Genomic DNA, 23646 nt, shown 5'->3' with positions numbered 1-23646 from the left:
TAAATAGTAGTACTATTTTATTTATAATAAATACATATAAAATAAATGATCAATATACAAAATATACAATAAGAAAATTACAATTTTATTTACAAGATATTTCCTAAAAATTACATTATGCAATACAGAAAGGTAAGGGTGATATAGAGTGTTGCAGAAAACCAAAAGTAATGTGACTCTGATCAAAGTAGTACTAAATATAAATTTTCTTACAGTTGTGGTCACGTATAATAACTTTTATAGGATCATTTTTAAATTTTTATGTCTTTATTTTTTCATTATTATTCTAATTTTTATTTAATAATTTGTTTATATTATGGTAAATTTACCTATTTTTTTTTTTATTCTATTTATTTTTAATTATACATTTTATAATTTAAAGACTTTATCTTGCTAAAATGTATAAAAATATATTTTAATAATCTCTATTGTACAAGAATCTCTAAAAGTGATTTGAGAAGTAATAACAAATTTTATTGATGAGTAAAAATATTGAGTCATAAAATCTTGTTAAATTTAAAAATATTTTGTGGTTTTTTCATGGTAAATTATATTTTTAATAATTAAGTATTCTCAGTAAAGAAAAAGATCTTGAAGCATCTCTTATTCTACAACACTATAAACAAGAAAAGCATCAAGAAGTAGCTAAATAACACTGCTATTAATTTTGAGAAATACTTTCTAAATTTTGATATTTAATATTAACAACATAAGATTCCATTCAACTCGACTTAGTCATTCATCTCATTACTGTACAGCTGTATCAACAGGAAAAACACTGTATTGCACAAGAAATGGTTCATCATAGAAGTAAAATTTTTACTTTCATATCATAAAAATCCTATTCAGTTACTTATTTATTAAAAAAACGAAGAAAAAAAGCTATGTAGCAGAAAGTAATGTTGGCTGTAATGAAAACTGAGGTTCAGGTGAACAAACATTTCTACCAAAAGCCATAAATGCCAGGAAAGGAAATCGTTGTGTAATAAAAACAGACAACCACATTTGAAAATTAAATATAGGGCGGAATATTATAGCTAATAATTGATAATAAAGTAAAACAGAATGGACAAAGATTTGAAGTTTAAGAATAATTCTACTATATAATGTACGAGTTTCTTGCGACTGAGGTAAACCACAAAGATCTCTGGTAAAATCCATGAATGCTTCAGCTTGAATAGCAGGCACCAGTGCCCACATACCATCTAGTAATGCTTTAGCCATTGGTTGAAATTCCTTGATAGGGCAATTAAATGATGGAGAGAGTACCTCTCTTAGAATACCTCGACAGGCTGCTTTGGTTGATTCAATATTACCTCGACAAAGATTAAATCTGTAATTACAAGAGAAGTTCATTGTAATAGATATATTTTAAACTAAAAAGAATAAAAATATTTTTCATATTTAAATTATGGCTAAATAGTAAAATTTAAGAATGAATAAAACTACAATTTTTAATTTCTGAAGAACGTTTAAATGTATTCTGAAATGCCAAACTCAATGGTGATACATCAGGAGTAATATGAAGAAGTGATAAAAACATATTACCATAATTTATTTGCTGTGCCTTCAAACTGGCATAACAAAAGTTAATTTTTCATTTTTACATTAAAATTCTGTCCCTCATTTTAATAATTCTTTCAGAATTGTTAATTTCATGCTATTTTAAACTAAATACCATATCTTTCATTACTGATTATGGGCAAAACTATCTGATACTAACTGCCAGCTTCCATGTTGAATTTCTGGTGTATCAATGTAAAAGTCTGGATTTTATATTACGTAATGTTATTTTCATTGCTACGCACATCAGAGAAAAAAAACCAGCAAAACCTTCAATAGACAAACAAATAAACAAATTGCTGTTCTCAATAATTCCTTTAATTTATTTAGAAAATTTCCTTTTATTTAGAAGTTTTATTTGTGTTGAAGCAGGCTAAACAATATACTGATTCACAACAGGAAGACTACATTAATCTGTTGCTATACACTTTTTGTCCTTTATTTTAGCTGTAATGTATATAAATCATCTGAAATGCTAGGGTCACTTTCTCAGAAAGTAATTGAGATTATCATACAGCCAGTCCCTATGGTGAATAAAGATATTATCTATATTTCAGTGGGTTTACCATGGTGATATGTAGAGACTGGATTATATGCAACATAAAACGCTTGAAATGTGCATGCAAATATGCACGAAGAATGCTTAAAATATGCATGAAAAGTGTCAAAATATGCAACTTTAAATAATAAAAAAATTGTAATTTTAGTTTTTTTTCAAAATCAGCATACAATTAGTGAGCAGTTGAATAATAGATTGATAATTAACAATTATTTAACATTTTGATACTTTTGTAAATGGAAATAATCAGGTACTGTTCCAAATGTTCAGTAGTAAGACTGTGTCTTTGATCACTCAAAATATTTTTATAAGCGGAAAAGGATCGTTCCATATTCACTGAGGTAACTGGGAAGTATTTGAATTTGGGTTCTATGTTAGAACTGCAAACAGATGCCTTATGAAACACTTTCTTTGTTGATCAAATCAGTTTATTTACATTCCCAAACACGGATCGTATTTCTTGAGCGAATTGATGTACTCTGTGACCAAAGCACATCAGATGAATCAAATTGGGATAAAATACTTGGAGAGTTTTGGCTGCCTTGATTATACAGGGGATTAGCATCTGAAAGAAATATAAACACATTCATCTGCAGAAGATTCAGGAAATGTTTTTTTAATACACTCATTCACAAATCTGGCAATCATAGAATGATTTGTCTTTTCAAAGACTTTGTAGGCCACCAGATAGGAAGAAGAAGTAGTTTTAATGCACCGACAATTAAATTCACAATGTAACGGCCACAACTGTCGGTAGTTTCATCAGCTGAAATCCAAATAATGCTATCCTTGAGTTCATTGCGTATTTCTTTCAGAACATGTAGGTAAATTGTTGGTATGTAATCTTTACGCAATGTTGATTCATCTGGTATAATTTGATTCAAGAAATATTTTTGCAGAAAATCATTGAAGGTAGGATTTGTAAGTTTGAGAAGAGTACTAGAGAAGAGTACTTTTGAGAAGTACTACTTGTAAGCAATGCTTCACATAAATCCATGCTAAAGTAGTTTTTTGTTTATCTTTAGAAGTGAAATCACTGTTACTTGCCGCTTTTATAAGTTGTTCTCGTGGGCCTTTCTTTGCAATCCTGAGATATGAAGACTTGTCTTGACATGGTCTATTTGAAACTTTTTGTGCACAAAATATTTTTCTCACAAACTCGACAATATAAAGCATTTCCGTCATATGTAAATGTTCCAGGATAGTAAGCTATCTATGAAGAGGCACTTTTTTTTTTGGGAGGCACAGTACACATTAAACCTTGCTCAAATAAATAAAAAATTAAACTTATACAATGAGTGCATCAACAATAACTTGCGTAATTTAATTGCCTAGCTGGAGGAATGCTGCAGTAGGCGTGAGTAACGCAGAACGGTGTCATTCGCCTTTGTCTCATGTGAGTCTGTGTTTTTGTGGCCTCATAAATATTATCCTACCAAACCCATAGACGTGCAGCTGCTAAGTGCACTCTAAGAGCCAATAGGCTAATATAAGTGCAGCTAATAGGTTTGGCTGGCTGCAACATAAGATTTTTTTTTATTAACTACGTACCCTACTAAAAAATATTGTAAATATAGCAAAAATATGCATCATCACTAGATTTTAAGGAAAATATGCAATAACTGGTAAAAATGGGCTTTGTATGCAAATGCATATAATCTAGTCTCTAGTGATATGCAAAGTATATTTGGCTCAGTGAAGAACACAACAGGAAACCACTACAATCCTCTTTTTCCCTAGTAAGCCTGATAAGGAATGTTTTTAATTTTAGAAAATGACTATGGTGTTTTTGAAAGTAACTTGTGATTCATACTTAGTTGCTTATTATAACTGCTTCAGTTATGGCACATAACATAATTAGAAATTACAAAGTATATAAATTCAAAATTTTAATTTTACGTAATTGCTATAAGAAGATTTTGAGAATTTTATGTTATTATTGGAGCTACCTTTGTTAGTGGTATTTTAGGAGACATACAACCTTCAACACACTGGATGATGTATTTTCATTTTTAATATTTTTAACATTGCGTATTCTAACATTTCTATTCATTCAAAAAGTGAGTAATTCTATTTAATTAAAAATTTTTATTAACAACTAATTTTTCTGCTATGGAGATGAGTTAATTATTAAAATAGTAGTTAAATAAAAATGGCAGGGAAACTACTGATTAGTTGATATAGAATGAAAGCATTATCTATTCAATCTATACTTCTAAACAAATCAGGGTCAAGTTCTTTATTTCCCATCACTTTCTGATAAATCACTGTATTTTTCAGCTAAAAAAATTGTTATATTTATGGGTGTACTTATGGGATGGTTAAGTAACTCTTTAAAATGCAATTTCATCCAAATGAATGCGATGATATTTTAATTTTAAAGGAAAAATTTTGTTATAATTAAATTAGTAATATTATTCAGAATTGGGAAAAGTTTTCATTTTTACCAGCAAATATTTTTTATATACTTGCTTATTTATGATAAATTGTATGATACATATTTTAAATATACGAGTAATTAAATACTTATTAATAACACTATACAGTATATTAAAGTAACTTTGTGACCATAGATCATACCTAGAACTTTTATAAAACATTTTGGCCTTCTTAAAACATATCATATTAACATTTGACCTTAAAATAACTAAGAAATTTTAATATATTCTTAAGTTTAATTTACATAATCCATTAAAATTTATTGTGGGCTGTTAGTGGGCACAGAAGTCTTTTCATTAATTATACCATCTAGGTACACACTTCCTCCTTCTGTATATCACTTTGATAGCGTCAAACATGAAACATCTTTATATAACTACAACAAACAAAATTTTCTTAATCCCAAACTTTGTGAATGTGATGCACAGAATGAAAACTCTAGTTCTAATTGTTGAATTTTTTGCTGCTAGAAGGTTATAGTTAATAGTGTATAATTTTGGTATACAACTTACAACTTACAACCACATTACCAAGTAACAATATAGTGTTCTGTTAATGAAAAGCAACTAATTTTTTTTTTTACATTTTTGTTATATATATTAGTTTTTAATTTCTTAAAGGGATATACAAACCCTTTCAGATTAAATTTTACAAAATATTTTATATTTCCTCCTGTTCATATATTATTTCAGATAGTTTAATATTTATTGTGGGGCTGATTTTTTTTATTTTAACAGCAGTTGCTGTGTTGTTATAGACTTCTCACCAGGTGAGATGAACAGCTTTGCATCATTAATTAGCTTATAATTTTAAACAATGAGACCTTCTTTAATATTTAACTAATATTAAAGGATAGACTAAAGTTTACCTTTAAAATTGGCCAAAAATTAAAGACATATAACAAAGATAATGTTTTGACTACACATCTGTGTTTCAGACTTAAAAAAATCTGTATTTCAATAGATTTAAAAAAAGTCCATCAGCATATACAATCTTTCTTTTGTAGCTACTTCAGTGCAAATAGAAACCTGATAGACAATGCTAATATTAATTTGAGTAATATTGCTTGTTTACAATTATATAAGGATAATATAACTAAAATCAAAATTACAGGACTTGAGTATGTAATGTGATTATGGAAAACAGCCGATTTTATAAAGATCTTGTGCTGATATGCTTGTTTTTCTTTTCTTTTTCCTGTTTAGCCTCCAGTAATTACCTTTCAGATAATACTTCAGAGGATGAATGAGAATGATTTGTATGAGTGTAAATGAAATGTAGTCTTGTACAGTCTCAGTTCGACCATTCCTGAGATGTGTGGTTAATTGAAACCCAACCACCAAAGAACACCGGTATCCACAATCTAGTATTCAAATCCATGTAAAAATAACTGACTTTACTAGGATTTGAATGCTGGAACTCTTGTGCTGATATACTGGGAAAAATATAGTCTATATTAAAATGAAAAATTAATTTTCAAAAATATGTGTTGAAGTTCATTTATATTTTACATTAGTACTACCTGATGATTTTGTGTAGTTGTGGCCACACAACTACACAAAGAAAGCCTGTAGATTTGAACCCCAAAAACTTAATTTGACATTCATTAGAACATTTCTTAAAAGCATTCCTTAGTCACTTATAACTATAATTGAATTATTCATTTTTTTGTTTTTTTTTTAAACTTCATTTATTAGTGCTCATTAACTGCTTTAATCATTCACTTGCTGTTTTGTCTCACTTTAAGGGAAAAGTGACAAAAATTACAGAAGAAAATTTATTTAACAGGCTTCATAATTTTTTTATAATAATTGGGAAAATTTCCAATGATATTTTAATAATTATCTAATATTAATGGTTTAATAATAGATGAAAGCTGGGCTGTAATGAAAATGGTTGATGGAAAAGGAGAGGTAAAAAGAGTACAATGCTGATGGTAGTGCAGAAAAAATATTTTTTCCTTTTGACGTATTATGGATGAAGAAGTTATCTGAGGCTCCAGATTAAAGAGAGAGAAAAAGAAAAACTGATTGGTTTCCCGAAATTGTACTGGTAAAAAATATTGGAAAAGTAAAAATATAATAACATGTATAAACACAGTTAATGATCTAAACACAAACATTACTAAATACATTTGTTTGCAGTCTTATCCATATTCATATAATTTCTATGAAGGTTAATAAATGATGTTAATAAATTTTTTTTAATACAGATAAAAAACATTCACTGAAATATACATCCAAAAACATTATTATTATTAGTCACAACAATACATATTTAGGACATAGTTGAAAACTACATTAGATTTGAACTGTGCCTGATTCTCTAGTAGGTTGGTAGTATAATATGTTGTACTGTTTAACTCTATTAAAAGTGGTCCTTTTTTTGAGTATATGAAGAATTTGTAATTTGTTGTAAATGTTGTTTCTATTAAATAAGATTGTTAGTAAATCTTGACCAGTTTTTTCTATAAGATGTTGAATTTTTCTGTAAAGTGATGAGTTCATTAGCATTTTTATTGAAGATATTACAAGTTCAGTTCCCATAAAAGTAGTTAGTTATTAAAAAGAGTAATTAAAAATTAATATTTTGGATTTCATTAAACTTTAATATTTCATATTTGATTTTTATTAAAATGTGTAAATTGAATCATTTGAAATAATTTAATATTTTACAACTAATTTTAAACAATGACAGTAATATTACGTAAATTAAAATTTTACCAGATCTGATAGAACACAATTACATAAAACTGATTGGTTTAAATATGGAAGTTATATCCATCTCATCATATATTCAAAAAAATATGCCTACATGATAGCATTTCAAATGTAAAAAAAAAAAACATACTGATCATTTATACCAAGAAGATGTCCGATAACTCTCCAAAAATGTATAAACCCTTCAAGATCTTCATTTGATCCGTGTAATCCTAGTTTTTCTTGAGCTATGAGAGGAAAGCCCATAAAACCGAACTGTGTGACTGCCATGTCACATTGTGTTATTGGTCCATAACCTGAACTGACAGCCAGTCGTTCGGCACCACAATGACGACCTCTAATACTTAAAAGTGATTTTCTACACCTGTAAAAATAGAAAAAATTCATCTGAAGAGAAAGTAAAAAATAATTCAACTTTTATCTTTACATCCATCTGTGCAATTATGGTAAAGAGAATGCTAACATAATTTTGGGAAATTTAGTATATGTAAATATTATTAAAAAATTCCTGATGAGAAAACCAAAGATTTCATAAAACTACTAATTAAACATATAAATTTTAAAGTCAACTTATTTAATTTGTAAGATTTTCTGAAATAGAAACTTATATTTTGTATACTAAATGACTGACTTTTTACTAAATAATGTTAAATTTGAACTTCAAAAACAAATTTTAAATGTGTGCTTTATATAAAGATACTTTAGATTTAAGAGTAGTAGCCTTTACCCAGCATGCACTTCAGCTATTAGTTTTAAAAAATTTTGTAATCTCTGGACAGTGATACTGTTCTCACAATATTTATTCAAGAAAGAAGGTGTAAAGAATAAAAAAGGAGGGCATAAAAAGAGGACAACTGTTGTTCTCCTTATTACAACATTTACTGGGGTTTACTATCTTGCCCAGGATCACAGTATTTTAATTTTTATTTGGACAAATTCAGTTCAGTGCCAAGAATCTGGACATTTCTATTCTACTTTCCAGTTTTTTTTTTTTATTGGTTACTAAATAAATAAGTTGTGCTAAACAACCTTATTACTCTTTTAAATGTAAAATTATCTAGTGGGCCAACTTATATTTCAAGAAAAGAAATATGTAATTAAAGTTATTACAGTAAACAGTCCTTATTTTAGGAAAACCCATTTTCATTGAATGTATTAGTATATTACTAGAATTATTCCCTATATCACACAGCCAGTTCAATATTCAATGTGGTTTATTTGATAAAATCATTATATATCTTATCTTGCCATCATTAACATAAAATGCCTCTTGTTGCATTTTAAAATCAGATTATTTTTACTTAAAGAAGAAATAACTCCACTATATTTGTTGATTTAAACAATAACATAAATTGATCTGGATTAAAAAAATCAAAAAATCTTGTCTGAATTTTAACAGTTTTAGTGACTGTTAACTGGTTTTTTATACACACCATAATTTTAACATTAAAATAATCTGTAATACAAAGAACTTTGTAGAGAGCTATGTAACTGTGATTTCATGATTCTTGAGAATTTCAAATTAAATGAAGAGAGTGCACTATAATTTGAAAATTAATATTTTTTTTTTTAACTGAATGTCTGAATTATTTTTCATATAAAAATGCATAATGTGTTTTATTATTTTTATCATCTTAAACAGAGAATATAAGAAAATAATCTGACTGGCTGAAATCATTTATCTTATAATTTTATAAAAAAAATACACAAAATTCAAATCTTATTGATTCACTATTCTACCGTTTCTGTATTTTTCTAAAGATCAAATCACAATATATCTATGCGTTATTAATTTTTATATTTAGGTATGAAAAACTGTAGAATCAACTGTTAAATTCCAAATTGCAATTTCCTGGCTGCATTATTTCAACTGGAGTAAAACACAGCAATTGATTAATGAAAATAGTAACTGTATTATTGTATTCCATTATTTGTTAAAAATCAAAATTTGTACTTTTTTCTACTTTAACAGCTACTTACAACTAACTTGAGAGACTACCAAATATGAGAAATGGTAGTAGCTTTAACAAATAATTTGTTGAAACCGTTTCATTGATTCAATTTCATAAATTTCTGAAAAAGTTCTACAGATTGTATTTTAAGTTTATAATAGTTTAAAAATAATATTAAGATACACAAGCCTTACATAGTATGTCAACTACTATTTTAACTGATATTTATTCCGGAATAAGTTTATTTTAAATTAGGTTTAAATAATGAAGCATATTTTTAAAAATTTTATATATTTTTATTGAGTGATGCAAACTACTACTACATATTAATACACCATAAAATAATAATGGTTTCTTTTAATATTATAAAAGAACAGGAAACAAAAAAAAGAAAAAATAGAGAAGGAGCAAAATATGTAGTCATCTATTAAAACTGTTTAATGTACATAATTGTAAAAAAAATTATTAATTAGAAAAAACGTAACTTGCTAACATTTTTTTATAAATATCAACAATATTTTTTATTATATTTCACCAACACTTGTCTCATTTAATTCCTACATTGAATGACTTCGGGTGGGGAAAGAAGGAAGAGCTGCAATTTAAAGAAACAAGGAAAGGAGTAAGTAAAGCCTGGGATTTCAAGGTAAAGATTCTTCTGAACTTTTCTCTGATCTGTAAAAATTGACTCTTGCTTCTTTTTTTGCTAAGTATAATGCAGCAGTTTTCAAGGTTTCAATTACGCATTAGGGCGTAATTTAAAACTGTAATATTGCCACTGTAATTTGAGATTGATAATTGGCACAACTTGTTGTTATCATAATAGCCAACAACAATGAAAAAATTGAATTAACTGCTCTACCTTCTAACAGAATCTAGTTTTCATATCTGATATAATCTTGTAAATGCATACTTGGCAGCAATGTTACCTTTGCCAATTATATTACAATCAGTATGAAAGTATATTCCATCCATATGTATTTGGAAGTTCTTTTGATCTACTGAAATACTGAATAGAAAGAAAACCTCAGTTATATAAGAAATTTCAGAGGCTCGGTTGTTAATTTTTTCTACCAGCCGATTTCTTTCAGTTTCATTGATCATAATGATAAGATGACGAACTTTTAAAAAAAAAGAATAACTAACTTCCTGAACACAAATTTCTATCATACATTTTGTAAATGCTATAGGTCCTTTAACAACTATATTTCAGGTGGGCCTTTCATTTAATTATCAAGATATAGAATTATTCAATTAAAAAATTAATTACTAATAAAATAAAAAAAATAAATTTACATGCCAGTAACTAAAAAATTTATCTATGAAATGTTTTAAAAATTAGTCTAATTTTACAATATTTTAATAGGATTTAGATATTATTACATACTTTGAATTAGGATTACAGATGTCACCATGATACCAGTCCACCATATGTGATATGGTGTCAACATATCGACGAAATGCTGTCAATGGTTCTGATGATTTTTTTGTTAAAATTAAAACCCTTAAAATCGATGGCACAGCCAATATAGCCAACAAGCCACTCAGTTTTCCCACAAATAATGCAAAGTAATTCTGCTTAAAGTATCTTTGACCTCTGTAAAAAAAAGATAATTTGATGGAATTATATTCATGATTACTATTAATTAGTATTAAATAATTAAGAAATTAGTCACTTTCTAAAATGCGGAAAAATTCTCACAGAAAATTTTTCAAATTATAATGCAGTTTCTTTCTTAGTGAAACATCACCATTGTGACCTTTCATTTAACTACTGAAGAGTGAACGAGTCATTGATGTAAAAAGGTTTCCTCTTAGTGTAGCGGGCGGCGTATTGCTGTATATATAGGCTGATGGCTGGGTTACCGTGCAATTAACTATCCTAAAAATACGTGCAATGTACTGCATATTATGTAAGTAAACGGATTTATACGAGATGTTTTCATAAAGGAATGACTGTTCCACTCGTTCTATCGTTTTATATCTCTCTCGCACTCCATGTGCACAGCAATTCGCCGCCGCTATATATTTCTTTGTATTGAAAGTTATTTAAAAATTTGTTTTCATGAAAGTTTAAATCATATTTCACTATGTTGATCTACAAGTTTAATTAATATTAGAAAATAATTATTGATAGTAATAATAGTAAGCAATGAAAAACTGCAATTTTGAAGATTAAAAAAAAATTGATTACTGTTCGTTTAATAAATGCAACTTTTTTTCATAATTCACACAATATTTTACATTAAAATTGGGTTACATTTCAAGAAGATGCCCCAGCCGATCTGTAGTTTGTCAGCTGCGCTGTAGTTAGTTGTTAGATGTCACCACTGAAAGGAAAAAATAAATTAATAGTACAGATTTTTCTTTTTAATTACGTACATTGTACTGCAATATCGTTAAAATAATACGATGATACTGTAAAAATAAAATAGTAAAATAAAGTACAGTAATTTACGCATATAATTTAACAAGAACCTAACTTGTATTTTTGCATTAAATGTAAGTCTCAATTTACGCAATTTCATTATTCGCAGAAATTTTCCGGAACGTAACAACCGCGTAAATTGAAGGTGCACTGTATAATACATTTTTATAAATAACAGTATATATATATTAATTTATATAATAAATAAATCTAAAAGTATAAATATAATCAAAATAAACTTAACCTACGCTCACTTCGCTCGCTAGTCAAGGTTGGCGAGTGAAGCGAGCGTAGGTTAAGTTTGGTAAGATTATATTTATAATTATATTTATTTATTATACAAAGTTAGATTATAATTTATTTATTTTCTTCTTTCAGTGGCGCCATCTAAAAAGTAACTACAACGGCAACTGACTAACTACAGATCTGTTGCGCGCGTCTTGAAAATTACCAAAATTAGTTTAGGTGTGTTGAGAAATGCAAAGCAACAGTAGTAATCTATTAAAAAATCAATTGAAGTCTTTCTATTTCAAAAAAGAAATTTGAAACTTCATTTGATGGTAGTAGTATAAGATGATTCTTTGTTTTGTTTTTTCATTTCTTTAATTCCCTAAATTTTAATTTTAATTTATACTATTGTAAGAACTAAAAAATATCAAACATTATGTCATTAACTTTGATGGATGGTCTTTTCATGTTAATGTTTTTATATTCTTTGTTAAAAAATTTAAGAAAACTTATATCACCAAGCTCTTAAAGCAATTATCTTAACTTATATTTTCATATGATATTGACACCAGTATAAAATATCTGTCTGAATATAATTAGTTAAGTTTTTTCTTCTTAAACTAATTTTCTGATGTGTAAAAGCAATAAAAGAAAAAACTAAAAATAACATCCGCATGGATGATACAGTAATATAATAGTTGTATTACCTGTCACATTTACATCTAGAATAACATTAGTGTTTTACGGTTTATCAATAAAATTGATCAAATTAATGTAATGATATAAAAATTATCTGGTCATAGAATGTATTTAAAAAAACTCTAGAATGTATTAAAAAATGTATTTCAACTATAAGAATAGACCTGAAAAGCTGTCTGAAAATAATCATTATCCCTACTGAGTGAAGAATTAATTTAGATATATTAATGAAGATATATAATGTATTGTTTCTTGAGAGTGGTACATTTATTTGTTACTTTATGACTGTCATAACTGTCTTTCTTTTAGCTATGATGCCATATAAAGCACCAGATATGTGTACTCAGGTGTTGTCATCATACATTTATATGATACATAATTATATGAAACGCCATTTTAACTTCTTTTTAGACGATAATCACTATATAACCAGTTCTTGCAGGGAACAGAATAAAGGTATTACTTTTAGAGCTGAACAATAAATATTGCTTATTTGTCAATAATATATTTTTTTTATTGTTTCTTCTGTTTTACTCATCTATTTGATTATAATTTTTAATTGCTCTTTTTCTGCAGAGCGTACTGATGATGATTGTTGAAATGGCTATTTAGATTTAGATATTAAGTAAACTAATTTTGTAAAAAGTTTTTGAACTTAATTTAAAAAAAAAATTATTTCAATTATTTCAGCAGGTTTATTTATATTTAATATCTCTACTGTGCAGAAGCAGGTATGCAGATTAGTAAGATTTTTTTTGCTTGATGATATCACCAAATAAGCTTTAAGCTTGTGCATGGGATATGGAAACAGAATTTTTTAGCATAAGAAAAATACTGTGCTTGACTGGGATTCAAACCTGGTACCTCCAGATGAAAGGCCAAGATACCACCAGTCCACCATGGAGATTAAGGCAATTGTGCCGAATTGTTAGCACTCTGCTACAGAGATCCCAATTATGCCATTTGTTTTTAATGCACCGTAACAGATTTTAATAACATATAAAAAACCAATTTTATGTATAATTTATATCACACTTTGTCATAAAAGGTATCGTATTAATGAAATTACAAAATCAAATTGGGAGATCAAAAAACATAATTGTCAGAAGAATCTAAAGCATTCTTCAAGGATAATAATTTAATTAAGGTTATTTGATTTGTTAATTTGAATTAATTATTTAATATCATGTATCATGATGATAATTATTTGGAAAAATGTATTATACCTCTGGAATTTTGTTTTATCAAACCATGCAGGTAAGAGGAAAGGTTGTTTCATATCAACAGGTAACTCAGCACCTTCAGACAATATTCTTGCTATTAATAATTCTCCTTCTTTTATGTGACATTCATCTTCTGCATCTGTAAAATATTTTCATTGTTAACAACATGAGATTTTTTTTAGTACTGATTTATTATTAATTCTATTATGGTGTTAAAAAATTAAAAATATTGGTCATTAAGGAGAGATATTATCCAAAAAAATTAGAATGAAATTGTAATCTGTGCGGTAAGTCTTGCAGATATAATTTCTTCTTCTCAAAAAACAAAAATTTCTGTAATTTAAATAAATCTGTTTTTAACAAAATGATACTGATATTAAAAAAGTAAGATACTACATTTCTATCTTCATAATCTGTTATTAATTTAGAATTTTGTTTAAAAAAAAATACATGTTAAATATATGCAATAGACAATAGATCTACAGTAATAGATAATAAACAATATTTAAGCGTTCCATATAATAAACAAAAATTGAAAAATTTGTTACAAAACTCTTACCAGCCTGATTTCACTTATTAAACTATGAATAATCTTAAAAATTGTATTATTTTTGTAAATGTATTATTTATTACATATAAATGAAATTAGGCCAATAGTAGAAATGAGAAATAGACGCCAAAGTTTTCCATTTATGGTAGATCAGATGGAACAAATCTTCTGATGGCCATTACATAGATGATTTCCAGATATGAAAGGTTTACATGTTGTTAGGTGGGTTCCCCCAATCAGCATACGAGTATTATTCAGATTCTTTCTGGAACTTGGTGCTTTAAGGAATAAGTTGGTTAGATTTGTCTTAATTGGCTCAGGTCTATGCTCACAATGTAGAGTTTATGAGTATGCAAACCATATCCTGTATATCTGCCTAAAATACAAAGCCGAATGAACTAGAATAGTTAGAGAATTTGTGAGAATTAATTCTGATCTAGATTTGCAAGTCAACTGGAAACAAAAAGAGAGTAGAATATAGTTGCTGGCTTCCTTAGGTTTCTGGCTCTGCAGAGGTTAGCTGAAGAGGTTAGTTGCTCTAATAGTCACAGTAGCGACACAGGTAGCTAGGGGCCCACTTGGGCACTTATTTCGCCAAGATAGGCACTTTGGCATCAGCCCCTGGTTAGTTTAGCTAATCGTCTTCAGAACAGAGATAGAGTGTGCTACAAAATCTATGATGGAACTCTGATGTGGGAGGGTGAAGGCATTTAACCTCGCTCCCAAAAGAGGATCACATTGAAGTAAGTTAGTGTTTGTATAGTTAAACTCTCTTAATTGTCTTTGGCAAATTAATAAATGGATCTGGGTATTTAGAGGAAAAGTTATTGTTGTTGTGATCAGGACTTATTTTAAAAGTATGGGACGAAAATTTAGATGTTTCATGTAGACTGAAATGAATTTATGCATTTTGTAATGCAGTATATTTTGAAATTTTTTTGTGGAAATGATTATTTTGTGTCCTTTGGTGACATAAACAGTTACACGCAAGGATCGCGCGTCAGCGGAACGATTAATTAGTTGAGAGGGCTAGTAAAGTTGAGTTAACATACAGATGGAAATGTCTGCCGAGGCATTTGCATCGAGGACAGGTGTATTCCCCTACGGGGGTCAGGATGAACAAAATTACTTTATCATAATATGATTCCGAATTATCGAATTTTGATAGAAATCTGAAGAAATTGTTTTATGCCAATTGCCATTTCCTCTAATCATAAATATTTATTTTTAAGAAAATTTTTTATTAGCAATCAGATAAATCTTTGATTACCTTTATTATATTTAATTTTCAAAAGTGAAAAAAATTCCTAGTCGTAATGTTATCAAAGATTTTAATGATTTTAAAATTAAAATTAAAAAAATAAACTGTCACTGTCGTAAGTATATTCGTATCAAGAAGCATGGTGTGTTGGTTTTTTTGTTGTATTTGCTCAATTTTTTATTTCGAATGAAGCGCTTCTTACATATAACTACCATCTGGCGGGAAAAATTGCGCTAACAACTGTATAATAAATTGTATGTACTGTGTACTGTAAAAAGTACGTTGTTTATATTAACATTTTTTATACTTATTATTTCTTTTACATTTTGTTAAAAAAAAATAGTGTAGACATAAGTTTTTTTTTTGAAATTTTATTAAAAAAAAGTAAGAATAAATGTTAATCTAAAGAACATACTGTTTATAGTACACAACACAATTTATTATATTGTTAGTTCAATTTTTTGTCATTGTTTTACTTCATTTTGATTTTTTTGGTATTATAATGGTTTTATTATTTAATTTTTGTATATAAATATTTATCTAAAATTATATCTGTGTTTTGGGGATAAAAAAGGAAAACATTGGGGTTAGAGTTGTGTTAAAAAAATCAACTCAAGAAACAGCTAAAAATGTTCAGAATTTTGAAGCTTTTCGTTGTAAAGGTTTTTGTTGTTAGCTCGCTAAATTACTGAAAGTTATTTAGTTACAATTGGCAAAAAAATTTTACAAAATCATGTGTAATGAAACATAAACCGTGTAACATTTTCTAGGTGGGCCATAGGCCCGCCTTTTTTCTAGTATTTATTAATAATACGATTTTTTTTTTATAACTCATCTATTTTTCGTAGAGTAACTGTTTAATTATACATACGAAATATGATTAAAGTATCTCAAACCGTTTTTAAAATAAAAATTACTAAGGAGAAAACCAACCAGACAAATAGAAAACGAAGGTTTTCGGAGTTACGTGTATGTTTAACCGTAGCGGTTGTAGGTGACCTGAAGTGTCACAAGTCACTCCCAATAAGATCACCATATAAAGCATTTAAACATCCCATGCCAGGATTATTAGGAAAAATGACGAATCGCGTTCTTTCTTCACTAATCAACAAATCGTTGCGTATCAGTACCAAGCCACAGAAATGCAGTTGATAACCGTACAAGTGACACCTTCAACACAGGAACTGGTTGTACGTAATTATTCGGACCGATGCTCGTAGGACTTATTTTTGGATGAACAATCACTTCAACTGTTCAAAAGGTTTTGTTTTACTGCGTAATTTTAAAACTGTCCAAGTTTGTAGAGAGTTTTAAAACTTTCTGCATACAAAAAAAAATTACAAGAGAGAACTCAGTGCAGTTGGATAAACTCAAGTGTAATATTATAGCCAACAATTTTCCCCTTTTTTAATTATCTAACGACCACTGTTTTCTTTCACTATACCAGTAAAGTAATGTAGTTAAGTGCATTACTTTAACGAGGAATCATTAATTAAAAATTACAGAAAATTCAAACAAACTTTGTTTTTTCTGGTTGAAATCCTTATGAATTTCCACGTGTATTTTTATCAATTTAATTCTAAAATTTTATTTATTTATCTACCCTTTAAGGTACATAAATAAATATATACTTGGCTTAAAATTCAAGAAAAATATACAATCAGAGAGCTCTTCATTTATCTTAGCGATAGGCTGTAACGTGTTTATTATGCAGATCTATTGATAATATTTTATTTATGCGATTTTTAAAACAATTGAGATACAGATATCAGTAATCAGAGTTATTTTATTTAACATTAATGATGTTCATTTTAATAGAGCATTTGCGTGTTGAACAGAAAGAAGGTGGCATTAATAGAAATGATTGTAGTAACCTACTTATCGGAAAAATAAACATGATGTGCAGCAGTAAAGCAGGTATAATAATAGAAAATACTTTTATTCTCACTTTTCATAGTATTTCAGCAGAGGTTATTGTTCTTTAATATGGTTATATAATTATTGGATGTAACAAATCGTTTGCGTCATGTTTTCTACTACAACAACGGTTGTAGGATCATTCAGGTTGAATAGATATTTCCAAAGAATATAACTAATGAAAATTAATCAGTTTTAAAAATTGTACGTTTCATATTTCAAAAGGTAAAGTTTAGAATTTGATTGTTTTTAATAATTAAAAAAAAAAAATTTTTTTTGAATCATTACATCAAAAGTTATTTAAGTTTTAAGCAAAAGTTTAAGTAGCCTAAATAATAAAAAAGTTAAAATTTGTTTAAATTAAATTTTTTATTTTTTTTATTTCTAATGTCACATATTTCTCTAATGAATAATGACAGTAAAAGTAAATATTTACAGTTTTGTTTTAGTAATAACATTTCGTAATAAAACGATCAAGGACGTGCTTATTGTAAGTGTGAAAAACTTGAGTAACTGGTCAAACCAGTTTCAATGTAACATCACAGCTGCGATGCGCTTTTATAATGGACAGTCTTTTAATGTATAAGAAAGATTCTAACTGGTCATCGTTTAAAAAAAGATAATGAAACTTATCTTAATTAAGTTACATTTAACTTGGAATTAAGCGTTTGTAATAAATAAGTATTCTTTATATTTTATAAACCGAAGGTCAACATTTCATTTTATTGTTTTATTCCTTTGTAACCTCTTCCTGAGATAATTTTTTAATTATGTTGTTACTGAGGAAATACATTATACATGTTTATTATTAGAGTAATTCTAAAAGTCGCCATGGATGTATTTTAGAGAAAACAACATTCATTTGTAGGACTATTAATGATAAGTTTCCTTACACGTATTATTTATCACCATTTGTAAAATTTATTGGAAGATTTTGATCAGCTAAAGTTTTTTATAAAAAAAAAACAAACTTGATCAGTTTGTTTTATATAAAATTGGTAAATTCATTAAAATGTTTTAATGAACTGCACAAACAAAAAATCCTACTTTTATGAAAAAGCTGTACGCGCGAAACCTGCGTTTTGATAAAATTAATAAAAGGATTGCAGAGAAACTACAAAAAAGGACCTACTGTGCATGAGATAAGAATCACTGGAACGTATTATTGTTAATTTTATCTTAATTTTTCAGACTGATTTTCTTGAAGTTTTTTATCAAGTTACTTTAAATATCAAATATCAGGTTATGTATGATTATTCATAACTTGCAACGGTAATGATTAAGAAAATATCTTAAAATCGTATATGTAGATAATATAATTTTTCGTTTAAAATTATATAAATAGCATAAATATTTTGAAAGAAATTAATTAAAAAATTATGTTTTTAACCGATTTAAATAAAAGATGAAAGTTCTCTCATTTGACTCATACAGTTTATATATATATATATATATATATATATATATATATATATATATATATGTACGCGGTTGTGATTAAATGTTATTTTTTATATCAAACTGACCTACTTCTATCATAAATTTTTTAAATTTTTTATTATAGAGGAATTTTCTCTGTTGGTCTTATTGCAGCTTTTATCAAAATAACTTTTATTAGAATAATTTTATCAAAATAACCTTAATTTTATTTTTAATGAAAAATTATGCTGACTTCCTAACGAAGGTAGTTTTCATTTTTTGTCATCATGCTTACTTGCTAATATTAAATTGTTACATCATAATGATGTAGGGCTATAACATGATGTCATTCTTCATTCAAAATATATTGCATGAAAATGAATGGAGAAATTTAGAGTAAAAACAATATAAAGGACAATATAAGTAAGTCTGCCCAATGATTTAATAAAAAAACAGTAATATTTAATTATTTAAAAATTAAATAATTTAATTATAAATTATTTATTAATAATATTTATTTAATAAAAAAAATTATATATATATTTTTTAATATACATCAGAATTAAAATTAATATCCTTCAGCCCTTAAGCATTAACAGCTATGTTTAACCAATGATTATGAATTTTTTCCAATAAAATTCTATTTTGATTTATAAAATCCACTGTTTTCAATCAACTTGAGTTAGTTCAGGTCGTTAAGATTATAATGATTTTGATGGTCATTTCTTTATACCTCGGCATAATAATATTTTTGGAAATGTATGATCAAAGGAGTCTTTAAATTAAATATTATGGTGAGGAGGTTCCTGATCTTGCTGTCAAACATAGAGGTGGCTGTTTTTAAAGATAGAGTTGTTTAACTGCTTGGGAATAACAAAATCTCAAAATATGAATCATGAATTTCTAATTTGTAATTATGAGATGGTTAACAACTGCTGACTCTGTGTTGCTATATAGGACTTTTAAGTTTCATTGTATCTGTTTGATCAACATAGAACTGTTGAAAAATTGTAGTCAGAACAATTTATATATATTCCAGAGGCATTGTATTTATTTAATGATTGTGCTCTATTAAGGCCAAGAAAACTTATTTGCTTATCAGTTATCTTGAATAATAATATCATATGGTACGTTTTATAACAACAATGGCTGTCTTTAAGTTACCTTATATTCAAGTAATGTTTTTTTATTAACCTCCACCAAAACTATATTTAATGTCACAATTTACTGATCTACATATTTTTTAAATCTGTAAACTTAAAATTAATTACTGTCTTATAAAACAGATTCAAGAAACGACTGTCATCTATTGTAGATCTTTAAAATAATGTTCATAGGTTTAACGTTAACTTAATCTACCATATAAATTGATTATTTTTCTGCTATAGCCTAAAACACTATCAAAATTTTGTTTAGATGATAGTCCCTAAAAGAGTATTGTGTATTATGTATGAATTTATCAAATTAACATTACCAAACTTACACGTTAATTTTAGAGTTTAGATATTATATTTTATTTTTTTCAAATATAATCTACATTGTCATTGCAAATGAGTTAATGATGATCACAAAACCACGCAATTTCAGTAGTATAATTGTTCTGTAGAATTTATTATCTATCATATTATAACAATTAATTAATTTTTGTAACATCTACTTTTAAAACTTAGAAAATTAATTTATTATATTACTTTGAATAAAATGTTGAATAAAACTTCATCAGGATACCAACGTCTACCGCATTTATTCTGTTCACTGAACTGAATCGTGAATTGTTAGCATTAAGTATTAATTAAAATTCTTTTTTTTTATCATTGATGACGAATAATGATGGAAGAGGATGCAATATAATATTCATTTATATTCTTTAATAAACTGGATAGGATAGAGCGTAATAGTTACTAATATTTTTATAGGATATTTCAAAACAGACTTCAAAACTATTGTGAGTATAAATTTTATGATATAATATACACTGTATTATTGTGAACGTAAAATAATAAGCTAATAAATAAAATAAATTAAACATAATTAAAGATATTATTCAATATAAGAAGTAATTTTAAACTTATTCACATCTGTTCTTCCTTGTAAATAAAATTGCTCAATCAAAATGTCTTTTTAGATAATACAAATGAGAAAAATGGTATTCATTTTTTCTCACTGAAGTCTATTACTTAATTATTGTTTAATTTCTCAGCCATTCTTCTTGTTTCTTTATTCATTTTATATTCTTATATATGTACAGAATGAGTCAAAAGTACAGAAACCCTTCAACAACTTTAAAATGTTCCAGATAGAATACTATAACTTTCAGGATAAGGTATTGGTCAAGTCTTTACCTTTTAATGAGAAATAGAATTTCAGTCCCTTCTTGGGGGTTAGCCCAGGAGTTGTAACTCAAATATTTTAAATGGTAACACACTTTGTGCGATACATCATTTTAAAATTCTCTTTAAGACAAAAAAAATTGGTATAAATAGAAAGTTGTACGATGTCTGAACCCAAAATGGCAGCAGGATAAAATTTTGATTTTGAAAAAATTACATTGATAATTAAGGAAATGTTATTGAAAATAAATAAATTTATAAAAATTTGATTTAATGGATATTATGGAATAAATTTATTTAAAAAAATAATTATTTATTAAGCATAATGTTTGCTTATTTACTTAAATTTCATTTTAATAAGTGTTCGAAATGTTCTCCTTCTGTTGTTTGACAGTGTACCAGTTGGTTGTAAAAGAATGAAACTGCATTATTCCTTATGATATTTTGTGCTGATTCTCAAATTTTCTTATATAAATAATGATATCTCGAGACTTATTATGATAAACAATACTTTTTAAGTGGACCCATAGAAAATAATACGAAGGTGACAAGTCAGGTGATCTTGCTGGCCATTCATTCTATTTGACCCCTTCGACCAATCCATCTTCCCCGAAAAAATACAATTAAAATTTCACATACCTGAAGACCACAATGAGGCAGGGCACTATCGGTATCATAAAACGGTATCGCTGAAGTAACGGCAGATAAGTGACTGAACTGTGGTAAAAATATGCTACAAGAAGAAGAAAAGATGTGGAAGATGGATTACTTTGTTGATATTCAGGTGGATAAACTCATTATTACTAACTTCGAAAATGACTCCTCGGAATCTAATTTTAATGAAGATGAGGTGCTGAATGGATGTGATTATTTATCGAGTGATTCACCGTAAGGAATTGAGAAAAACACCAACAGCCAATTAAAAAATATTTTATAAAAGATTGAGCAGCAAATTCAGTTCTTTTAAGCAAGTACTTTTTTGCTAATGACTGCTGACAAAAGAGTATGTAAACCAGAGTTGTATTTTTAATTTATTACCTAATAGACATTCGATTTAACATCTAAATGTTAATTATGGCGTTTTATTTATTAATTTTTGCTCCCTCTTACGAAGTAAAGGAAGTATTGTGATTGAGAAAACTTTCGGTTTTCAGATTTCAACGGAAATATCCATTTTGACTAGTTTCGGCGTGACATTTGTACGTACGTATGTATCTCGCATAACTCAAAAATGATTAGCCGTAGGATGTTGAAATTTTGATCTGGACTGTTGTAACATCTAGTTGTGCACTTCCCCTTTTGATTACAATCGACTTGACCAAAAGTGTTAAAAAAGCCTAAAATTAAAAAAAATTTAGATTTTGGACTTTTTCCTAACTGCAAAAATAAGCTCTCATTGAGAGCTTTTCTACGATATATAATAAGTGGTACTTATATTCATTGATTCCACAGTTATAACCAAATGAAATTATAACTAAAGAAATATTTGGATTTTACAAGGGGAATGAACATCTGTTCGAATCAGACTTAATCTCTTTTTTTAACCTTTTTTTTAATTTAAATATATTGATTTATTAAGCTTTTATTAATTACGCTTTTATTTAACTAAATATTTTCATTACTTTTCATTTTAAAATTTAATAATTATTACACTTATTTATTGGTTATTTATTAGATATTAATATAAATTATTTTTTACTTTTCAGTGCATTTTTATATATTAATATATATAAGTGCATTATATCAGTGCATTTTATATGTTAATATATTATATTAATATAATCTTATTAAGTAAAAAATAAGATTTAATTCTTATTTTTTACTTTTTAGAGGGTTTATTCTAATTTGTTTCCTTTTCTTATTAATGTTAATAATTAATATTAATATTAGTTAAATAAAAGCTTTTTTAAAAAATAATTTTGTATATGTCATCAAATATATTTTTGTAATTTGTTTTTAAATGAAAAGTTCATAAAATTTTATTTCATTAATAACTTGTGATATTTTTTCATATTTATTTTTTTATAATTGTATTGAATGATTATTTATCGTAATGTGTTTTTTACAATCAGAAGTTAATTCTTAATTCTTTTAGAGGGTTTTTCTAATTTGTTTCCTTTTTTTATTAATGTTATTAATATTAGTTAAATAAAGGCTTTTTTTAAAAAATAACTTTTTATATGTAATCAAATATATTTTTATAATTTTTTTGTATTTTTTACTTTTTAGTCTTAATGAACAATAAACTTTTTACATCCAAAAAAAAAACATTCTTAATAATATTTATTATTAATGTTTGTTTCGAGTAGTTTGATTTTCATACGATAGTTGATTAGAAATAAAAAATTTAAGCAAGAT

At 26.9% G+C, this 23646-nt stretch overlaps 1 protein-coding gene across 1 annotated transcript in view; it reads right to left on the bottom strand.

Moving 5' to 3' along the window:
• The window catches only part of LOC142325352 (rubber oxygenase-like), a 67957-nt gene continuing 44311 nt past the window's right edge, over positions 1-23646 (bottom strand). The window contains exons 3-6 of the mRNA XM_075367011.1: positions 13815-13950; positions 10621-10830; positions 7412-7645; positions 1-1333 (exon numbers count right to left, since the gene is read on the bottom strand). Coding sequence (XP_075223126.1) covers positions 883-1333; positions 7412-7645; positions 10621-10830; positions 13815-13950 — 1031 coding nt within the window. The 3' untranslated portion in view covers positions 1-882. The remainder of the gene's footprint in view (positions 1334-7411; positions 7646-10620; positions 10831-13814; positions 13951-23646) is intronic.

Source organism: Lycorma delicatula, chromosome 5 (genome assembly GCF_047948215.1).
Source record: "Lycorma delicatula isolate Av1 chromosome 5, ASM4794821v1, whole genome shotgun sequence".
Classification (NCBI taxonomy): Eukaryota; Metazoa; Arthropoda; class Insecta; order Hemiptera; family Fulgoridae; genus Lycorma; species Lycorma delicatula.
This window is presented reverse-complemented; position numbering and strand designations above follow the sequence as displayed.